Source organism: Loxodonta africana, chromosome 7 (assembly GCF_030014295.1).
Source record: "Loxodonta africana isolate mLoxAfr1 chromosome 7, mLoxAfr1.hap2, whole genome shotgun sequence".
NCBI lineage: Eukaryota > Metazoa > Chordata > Mammalia > Proboscidea > Elephantidae > Loxodonta > Loxodonta africana.
In genome coordinates, this window is record NC_087348.1 from 133300440 (window position 1) to 133310749 (window position 10310).

General features: G+C 40.7%; 1 protein-coding gene across 2 annotated transcripts; it reads right to left on the minus strand.

Annotated features, from left to right (window-relative positions):
• Positions 1–642: 642 nt before the first annotated feature.
• On the minus strand, positions 643–10309 carry PIH1D2 (PIH1 domain containing 2). Of its 2 annotated transcripts, none has more exons than XM_010595460.3 (6): positions 10200–10309; positions 9047–9253; positions 7950–8073; positions 7317–7562; positions 5643–5776; positions 643–3360 (listed from the first exon to the last, which is right to left on the minus strand). In XM_010595460.3, exons 2-6 carry the CDS (start codon positions 9221–9223, stop codon positions 3226–3228), a joined length of 816 nt encoding a protein of 271 aa, XP_010593762.1. In that variant the 5' UTR covers positions 9224–9253; positions 10200–10309; the 3' UTR covers positions 643–3225. The 2 variants fall into 2 exon arrangements, with proteins under 2 accessions (XP_010593762.1, XP_003415676.1); XM_003415628.4 differs by having other exon boundaries at positions 644–3360; positions 5511–5776.
• Position 10310: the final 1 nt, after the last annotated feature.

Below are 10310 nucleotides of genomic sequence, written 5' to 3' on the forward strand. Positions count from 1 at the left end.
TCTCTCAGGCCAGGAGAATGGGTTAGGAAAAAAAAAAAAAAAACCTGCAGAGCACTTCACTCTCTGGCCCAGGAAATTCCAATGTTAATGAAGCTGCCTGGGTTGGGGAGGGGAGGGATCAGATAGCTAGGACAGTGTAGCAGGGCAATATAGATGAAGTTACTTATCTTGTTTGGTGAAGACTATTTTATCTGAGATTCCAGGGGGGCGTGTAGCCTGCGTGTACTGGGTGGGTTGAGATTGCCCCCAAGGGTCAGGCCTGCATCTGTCCCATGCTTGTGCTGCCTCAGGAAACCACGATCAGTTCCTCCGCTCCTAGTCCAAAGCCCAGGGCCAAGGTTTTCTGGCTGGGATGCTGTGCTCTAGGCTCCAAAAGCAGTCACTGCTTCCCCGTGATTTCTCCTTCTCCTGTCAGCCGCGTCGGTGTGCAGCCTGCATGCGCTAGCTGGGTTTCCAGCCAAGGTTACTCCAGGGGTTTAGGGCTGTGTCCCGTGCTTGCGCCATCTCAGGAAGTCATGATCTGCTCCTCAGCGCTTAGTCCAAAGCCCAGCACCAAGGTTTTCTGACTGGGACGCTGGCTCCAGGCTCCAAAAACAGCCGCTGCTTCCCCGTGGGCTCTCGTTCTCCTGTCAGCTGTGTCAGTGTGCAGCCTGCTTGCGCTGGCTGAGTCTCTGCCGAGGTTACTCCAGGGGGTTAGGGGGTAGGGCTGCGTCCCATGCTTGCCCCGTCTCAGTAAGCTGCGATCAGCCCAACCACTCTGGCACCAGGAAACCACGAGGGCTCAAGGCTGTGGCGGGGGATGCCAGTTCCAGAAGCAGTCGCTGCTTCACCGCGAGGCTTTTTGGTCCCCTGTCACTCAGGTCAACTCCTTAGTTCTGTGTTTGATGGTCAGGGTTCGTAGATTGTCATGTATGTGATCGATTCACTTGTTTTTCTGAGTCTTTGTTGTAAGAGGGATCCGTGGTAGCTTCTATCTAGTCTGCCATCTTGGCCCCGCCTCGAAAATATTAACATTTTAACATTAAGCATGTTAGGTCTTGATATGTGTTTTATTAATGAGTACAGAAACAGGGAGATACTGACATGAGTAACATGTAAGTGCTGGGAGTGAAAGAATAGCAGTTCCACTGGTTCCTTGTGGATAGGAAGGGAAAGGTTTTAGGAGATACATTTGGCTATGATTTTGTAGAAAAGATGAGGTGAAGCCATTCCAAGTTGTTGTTTGGGGAGGCAGTGAGGAGACCATAAGGAACCCTGGAGGCACAGTAGTTAAAACACTCGGCTGCTAACCAGAAGGTCGGTGGTTCAAACCTACCATCTGTTCTTCCAGCGAAAGTTGCGACAGACTGCTTCTGTAGAGATTTAACAGCCTTGGAAACCCTGCGGGGCAGTTCTACTGTGTCCTATAGGTCACTATGAGTCAGAATCAACTGCGGTGTTTTTTTTGGGGGGGGGGCGGGGAGTGGTTAAGGAGACCATAGGAGCCTAGGTGGTACAAATGGTTAACAGTTTGACTACTTTAAGATCGGTTTGATCCCACCCAGAGGTTACTCAGAACAAAGTCCCTGCGATCTGTTTCTGAAAGGTCAGAACATTGAAAACCTTATGGAGCAGTTCTATTCCACACACATATGGTTCCACAGGTTGGAATCAACTTGATGGCAACTAACAACAAAAAAGGAGACTTTAATGGGTTTGTTAATTTTAGGACATCATACAGATCTAAAAAAATTTCCAGTAGGTAAATTATCCCAGTAGAATTCAAACCAGGCCAGTTTAAAAAATTATATTTAATTTTAAATGTCACATACTAATTATATCTATTACGCACTGTGATGGTTAAGGTTATGTGTCAACTGGGCTAAGCCATGATTCTCAGTGGTTTGGCAGATATTAACATCATCCATTTTGTGACCTGACGTTAGCTGCCAGTCAGCTGAAAGTGGGCTTTCCTTGGGGGTGTGGCCTGCATCCAGTATATATGGCTGTTCTGGCAGAGCTTGCCCTCTCTTGAACCTGCACCCGACTCATCATCCCCTTCCACTTCTTGAGATGTGAGCTAGCAGCCTGCCTGACCTGCTAATTTTGGGATTCTGGGTTTGTCAGCCCCTGCAACCACATCGGTCAGGAAAAACCTCTAGCCTGACACCTGACCCACAGATTTGGGACTTGGAACCCTCCACAACTGCATGAGCCATTTCCTTGAAATAAATCTCTTCACTGGTTTTGCTCCTCTAGAGAACCCAGTGTAAGACACACACATATAACATTAGTTTCTAAAGTTTAAGATAGTTTTTAAATAAAGACTTTAAAAAAAATCCAATGTTGAACTAGAAACTAGTAATTACAAGGGAGCTGTTTTGTATCTAGAAAAGATGATTGACAGATGCTTAAAGTTTAATGTGCATATTGTTTTCTTAGGATGTGAGTTGGAAAGTTGGTACCTCATAGTGACCATCCATTTGACAACTCAGAAGAGATAAACAGAGGTTGAAAAGTATGTCACTTTTGTACTTTTGATCATTTTCTTGCGAGATGATCCCCAAATCAACTCCTTTGCTCACTCAGATTAGAGAAGGATATATTTTGCATCTTATGTGTGGTAACAGCCAATTGCTGTTAATGTGTCTTCGTAGTCCAATCTGCAGACAAGTCCATATCTGATATTAAAACTTCTGGCCGGGTATCTTGGACTCCTGGCAAAGCAGCTTTACAGAAGTACAGAGGTGCCTAGAAACACTGAATAATTATACATTGACCCTGTATTTTTATTGCTTGAAGAAATTTCCAATGTTATACCCCATGCTGGTGATAAAAAAAGTTATGGCACAGCCTGGGTTTTTTTTTTTCCTGATGCAAAAATTTACTCGAGACTTTAAAATAAAGAATCAACCAGTAAATCCAGCGTCTTCTCATATTACTTAAAAAAAATTATATTTTTCAAAAGACATTTAAGTTACACAGATGACTACAAATTATCTTCAAAACAAGTACATTGTGGCAATATCATACTTAGTTTCTGGATGATGCCAAGTCTAGTTGAGAAGGAGAAAGAGTAAAAAGAACAGATAAAACATAACAGCTGAAGAGAAAAATCTCATTTCAAAAAGAATTCTTAGGAAATACCAGTGTTTAAGATAAACCACTACCTCTTCACCTGTAATGAAGGAACTATAATGCACATGACCTTAACACTGAAAACCTGCAATACACGACATTCTTATTTTACACCAATGGCATTGTGATGATTAAGGTAGCTTTTTGTTTGATAAATTTTGCTGTAGTCATTTCGGTATCAACAGATTCTGGAAGATGCAGCTGTAATCTGTACTTCTCAGAGACCTCGATCAATAAATCATCCTAAGAATAAATCAAGAGAGATTTTAAAAGATGAAAATGGAAAAATTATTCCCTGGTTAAATTTTGTGTTAGATTGGATTATTCCCAGTAATTCATTCCTCTCTCCTAAGAGGATCCTACTTATTGCTATGAGACTTGCAAGGAGCATTTTCAGGTTGGTTGGTATAGCTGCACAATACATCAAAAGTTAACTATGTATGGCACTAGAAGTAGGGTGCTGCCACAGTAGAAGTCCCATATTATGTGGCATTGGCTTTGGGGCTGACTGGCAAGCAGTAAGAAAACTCACTGGAGACTGGAAAGGTGGGGACTCATGTAGCGATAAAGCACTTAGTAAAACTGCCACAGTGATCTGGAGGGCAAATAATGCGCCTAAGCAATTTCTGACTTTAAGTCAATAAATGGGAAAACACAATGTTGGTAGCAGGAGTTACTCCATTAGCTGCATTTAACAAAGCACTACAAAAAAAGAGATGAGCTTAGAAAAGAATCACCCTGCTTGCAATAAGAATTGAAATGAAATATACAGAACCCAGAAATTCTAGAACTGAGGGCTGAAAAATGAAACTAATTTTTATATTCAACCAGTAAAGATAAAACTGAGAAATTATTTGATCAGCAAAAGCTGATTAAGACAGCCTAGAAGTAGAGACTAAATCACAGGCCTTTATATCCTTTGTTAAAACCTCTGAATGGATCAAGGTGGACCTCGGTAAATCCTTTCATTTGGCCAAAATGATACAATAGACAAGAAAGTCTTGAAAAATGGGCATGTTTAAAAAAAAAATTCTGGCGTGTAGCACAGACTGAATCAAATTGATAAAGTAATCCCAGCCTGGACTAAAGGAACCTGATTTACAGCCTTTGGACCGCAACATTATATAAACAGGAAACAGGCTGAGAAGGCTGCTCAGTACCTAAGAACGGCATATTCTCCAATGCTCTGTTCAGACGTGACCAAAGTGGATAATGAAAAAGGAAAAACCTCCTCCAGTACAAATGTGAAGATCATGGAGAACAATGAAACTGGGGAGCTAAGTAAGCAAGTAACTCTGTCAAGGGACCTAAAGCATGAACATCTCCTACCTCCAGAGACTGTAGCGATGTCTGCCTACCAGCATTTCACAACTGCTGTGCACCAGTAACAGCTGTATGCCCCATTTTTTTTTCCCCCATTTCTTAACTGATACTCTTTATTATGGTTGTCCTCTCCCAATTCTACATTGTATGGTGGATAGGGTTGCGGGAGTAGATTACTTGTCTTTGTAATTCATAGGTCTGTGGTTCAAGAGATACAGAATACAGACCACTATGGTAAAATTCTATACTTTGGAATCGAATACTGGGTTGGAGGGGTCTTCCTTTGGAAAAGACACAAATATTTGTGACGAGCAGAGTAGACTGTGACAGATATAGTGTTGTTCCCAATTATTTGTTCCTCTTCGGATTATACATCCCTGCCATGTGATTTCCTGTGAGAGGAATATACTTCCCAGTCTTACTGATGTAGGACTTGGCTATGTGACTTCTTACTTTGGCCAATGAAATGTGAGTAGAAGTGATAAGTGCTGTGTTTGAGCAGAAGTTTTAGAATCCATTGCATGGTTTGGCCATTTCCATTGTCCCTCTGCCATGAGAATGGCATATCTCAGATGGGAATTGCTTCTTTACCTGAATCTTGAAATACACAAGACTCATGGAACAGAAAAGACCTGTGGCAGACATGTAACTTAAGCAAACTGTTGTAAGCCCCTGAGATTTTGGAGTTCTTTGTTACTAGAAGGTACCAGTGAAAACAGTTTCTGCTTCTTTACAGGCTCCTTACTCCAGAGTTCAGACATGGAGGAAAAAAAAAAACAACAACTGTGATCAAAATTTAAATGTGGCATATATGTACAGAAATACCTTTGTGGCACAAATGGTTTGCTCTCAACTAACCTAAAGGTTAGCAGTTCAAACCCACCCTACTATTACTACTTCCGTAAAGACTACAGTCAAGAAAATCCTATGGAGCAGTTCTACTCTGTAACCCATGGGGTTACCATGAGTCAGAGCTGACTAGATGGCAATGGGTTTGTTTTTTTGTTACTAGAGCATAATACAGTGAAAACTGACAGGGAGAAAATTATAGCATTATGTGTTCAACTTACCTTAGAAACACTAAGGTCACAGACAGAGACTGAATCAATACCAGGTAATTCAACTAACAATTCAATTTCCAGAGGTTTCTCATTCTCATCCTTCATAATTTTTAATTCATAGGTTGGGGTCTTCATCTCTACCTGGATCTCAGTACTGCAAATCTCCTCAATCAGACATCCTGCTTTGTCTGGAACTTGGTCCTTTGGTAGTGTAAGCTGAGGAAAGTGCTCTGGACTGCTCATGATACTGTTTCTTATCTGTTCAAGGGTTAGTTCTTTATAAGGAAGGGGGATGGGGGGGAGATAAACCATAAAATCAATCAACATAAAATAATATCAGGCTATGAGCTATAATATTTTTTTTAATGAGCTATAATATACGTAATGTTAGCCGAGATGGCAGAAAAAGTTGCAGCTAAATTAGTTTGGGAATCTTGTTTTTTTTTTTTTATTGTTATTGAGACTATACACAGAGAACATACACCAATTTAACAGTCTATACGTGTACAATTCAGTGACACTGATTACATTCTTTTAGTTGTGCAACCATTCTCACCTTCCTTTTCTGAGTTGTTCCTCCCCTTTTAACATAAAGTCACTGCTCCCTAAGTTTCCTATCTAATCTTTCCAGTTGCTGTTGTCAATTTGGCCCCATATGGATAGATCTTAAATGAGCATAATGTCCAAACCAGGCGTTCTTTATTAGTTAAACAAAACTATTGTTTGGTTTTAAGACTTCAGGGTATATTTCTGGCTTAAGATTGAAAGATTATCTCAGGCAATAGTTTCAGGGGTTCATCCAGCCTCCATGACTCCAGATAATCTGGATTCCATGAGAATTAGAAACTCTGTTCTCCATTTCCCCCTTTCTGATCAGAATTCTTCCATAGAATTTTTGATCAAAATGTTCAGTAATGGCAGCTGGGCACCATCCAGTTCTGGTCTCAAGGCAACCAAAACCTGTTGCCATCAAGTCGATTCTGACTCACAGTGACCCTACAGGAAACTGCCTCATAGAGTTTCCCAGGAGTACCTGATGGATTCAAACTGCCAGCCTTTTGGTTAGTAGCTGTAGCTCTTAACCGCTATACCACCAGGATTTCCTCTCAGGGCAAAGGAGGCAGCTTTTCATTGAGGCAATTAGCCACACATCCATTTTCCCAACCGATTCCTGACTCTCCTTCTTTCTCTGTTGCCCCAGGTGAACAGAGACAAATTGTTAGGCCTTGGATAGCCGCTTGCAAACTTTTAAGACCCCAGGCACTAGGAACTAGGGACTAGGAACTAGGAGGTAGAACAGAACCACTAAACACATTATTAGGCCAATTGACTGGGATGTCCCACGAAACGATGACCCTAAACCTCCAAACCAAGGAACCAAATCCCATGAGGTGTGTAGTTGTACATAAGCAGCCTCAGCAGCTTTTTTTTTTGTCGTTGTAAATATATCACACAACTTTTGCTAAGCCAACTTTTTACAGGTGTACAACTTATTGGCAGCAATTACATTAATCAGCTGTGCAGCCCTACCCTTAATCAATGAGATTTTTTCAACACCATAAGCCGAGACTCAGTACTCCATAATAATTTGGGAGCCTTAAGCCAAAAGAATCTAAAACCAAATAATTTGGTTTATAAGTCTGCAGGATTCTGAAAAAATTTTTAGGATATTCTAATATTTTCAGTATCTAATCTTCATATTTTCCTGTCTTAAGTTTCTAATTTTTTAAAATCGAGATTTCTAGTTTGCAAAATGGACACAGGATGCAAAAATCTTAAATAAGTTTAATTTTTCTTTTCCATTCATCGACCTACCCTTTCTCAATTTCTCTCTTAAATCAGGGGAGTCATTTTGGATTCCCATCAGACTTTGTTTCATCCTGTGAATGCTTCCTTTTGTTTTAAGTTTTGTAATTCGGTAGGATTGTGAGAGAGTGGACTGGAGTTGCTCCTCAATGCATTTCATAGCCATCCGGATCAACTGGTCCTTTTTCACTTGGTCTTTTTCTGCCACCTGGAGAACATCAGGATGGTAGGCAACATCGATGACTGTGTAAACACCTGCACGTGTAATTCAGAGGGTATGAAATGAAGACCACTTTGTTTCACTAACGTTACTGTCAGGTAATATGTAGTAAACCATAACCCTGATAAAGGCAAAGTATAAATGTCATCCCTGCATTTTTTCAGAAGCAGTCATAATGGTGCTATATACACAAAATTCCAACTTATCCATTTCTTGGTATTTTTATATGGTTAACCATAGCTCATATTGTTAGAAAAATTAAAAAGTATTAATTTGCATAAAGGTACACTAACTTGTCATTAACTATCTCGTCACCAAATAAAATTTTACTTGAAATATCTTTTACCCAGCAAAATCTGATCCATGTTTATTACCAGTAAAGAATTTTTTAAATATGCTTTCTCTCCCATAATTCTATATACCTGATGTCTCAGAAATATCTTCTGGCCTGCCAACACTTATAGGTACTGGATGAGTGATTGATTGGGGAGCTGGGATCTTTTTCCACTGATAAAGGTTGATGAAAAGTGTTTTTTCTCTTGGTTTCTAGAAAACAAATAATTTTGCACATATCAAAAACTAGTTTATTTTTAAATAACCTAAAGGCAACTGATCACAGCATTGGAAGGGGAGAATTTTAGACTCCAAGTAAGTCATTCCATGTATCAAAACTGTTTAAAATTTTTACTATCATTACTTTAAACTGTTTTTTTAATAAAGTCTCCTACTAGATTTCTCCAAAGCTGCTGTCTTTTCAGGAACAATTCAGTTGCTGTACTTAGAAGGAACTGGGTGGAGGGGGAGGAAGGGGAGGAATTGGGCTAAGCAGCTGTTCTGGGTAAATTTGCTTAAACAACTATTTCACCACCCGGTGGCGTAGTGATTAAGTGTTATGTTTGCTAACCAAAAATTTAACAGTTCAAATCCACCAGGTGCTCCTTGGAAACACTATGGGGAAGTTCTACACTTTCTTATAGGATTGCTATGAGTAGCAATTAACTTGATGGCAACTAGTTTGGTTTTTTGATTCACCCTCCTAAGGAGCCCTGGTGGTGCGATGTTTAAGAGCTTGGCTGCTAACCAAAAGGTCGGTAGTTCTAGTCTGCCAGCTGCTCCTTGGAAACTCTATGGGGCAGCCCTTCTCTGTCCTATAGGGTCACTATAAGCCTGAATCGACTTGACGGTAACGGGTTTGATTTGCTCTCTTAAGCCAAATAAGTTATCTTTATTTGAAAAAGCTTCAACTATATGAGTCTTTACTAAATCATTACATTGCTTTCTTTTTATTCTAGCAGAAAAAAATGGTTCATTTTGAGATCGCTAAAATATATTAAATATGAATTTCCCACATTTACTCCTTCAACCTAATCTTCTACACTTTTCATTATCTATTTAGGATGACAGTTTTCCTCAAGTTTTCTTGTGTTAAAGTAGCAATAGCTAAGAGTAAGCTATTCTCTGGTTATTCTAAGAGTATTTCATTCAGGACCTCCCCATCCCTGGCACCAACTCTACATACCAGGATCCTGGTCTGTAGACAGAACTGTGGTTCTGGGGTGGCACACAGCTGTTTCCCCTCTTTCAGCTGCTGTTGAATAAAATTCTCATAGCGTTCAGGGTCACTTTCAGCCAGATCATCTAAGAGGTTCCAGAACTGAGTAACTTGGATGAGAAGATCCTTTGAGGCTGCCTCCATGATTGATAATGGTGAATGGGCCTCTTAAACCTATGAAAAGACAAGACTTAAGAGGGAAAAAGTCTGGGGCTATTGATTCATTTCTTCTTTTGGGGGAGGAGGAACTGGTAAGGAATTGTTTTGGTGAAGTCTGAACATCTGTGTCTCAAAGACTGTGGATCGGCACCATTGCATCTTTTCTGTATTCTCTAATTATCTAGCACCCCTTCCTAAATTTTCAAGTTGTCCTCTCAAACAAGACCGTACCTCTCCCTAGATCCTAGAGTACACACAGGGCAGAGTAGTCATTTTCAGCCTGGTTTCCTGGTGGTCTCCTTGTTCCAGTCCCTGGGTACTGGCTGATCGAGGCCTCCCCAGTTCTGAAATTGCTGAAGGTGTGTGTGGTGTGAGGTTTATATGAGATTCCCTCAATCTTTATTATAGCTTAATAGTGAAAAGCATGGACTTTGGAGTCAGAATACCTAGCTTCTAATCTTAGTTTTGGAAACCCTGGTGGTGTAGTGGTTAAGTGCTACAGCTGCTAACCAAACGGTCAGCAGTTCGAATCCGCCAGGCGCTTCTTGGAAACTCTATGGGGCAGTTCTACTCTGTTCTATAGGGTCGCTATGAGTCGGAATCGACTCGACGGCACTGGGTTTGGTTTGGTTTTTTCGAAATCTTATTAGTTTTATCACTTATTAGCTATGAGTCCTTGAGCAATTAATATACGTGCCTTTAGGTTATTCTCCTGAAAACGAAGACTACAACATCTATCTCACAGGGTTATTGTGAGGATTAAGTAAATCAATATAAACGATGAATTTGGAACACCTGGTAAACGCTACACGAGAGTAACAATCTCTCATTGAAGAGGTGTTCCATACTATCCATCAAATGAGGAAAACTGGAGATTTAGATTCTTAAAATACTGTAGTAGGCTAAGACTAAAAAGGAAATTCAACTAACGGACGATTGCTCCAGAGATCAACGAACCCACCTCTTCTCTCCGTTCCTTGACAAACCGCCACGCCAGTTACCAGGGTAACGGCTGGGTGCAACGCTTAATTGGGTCCGGGAAGCTCCAGGCAGAAGTTCTCTTTACCGCCAG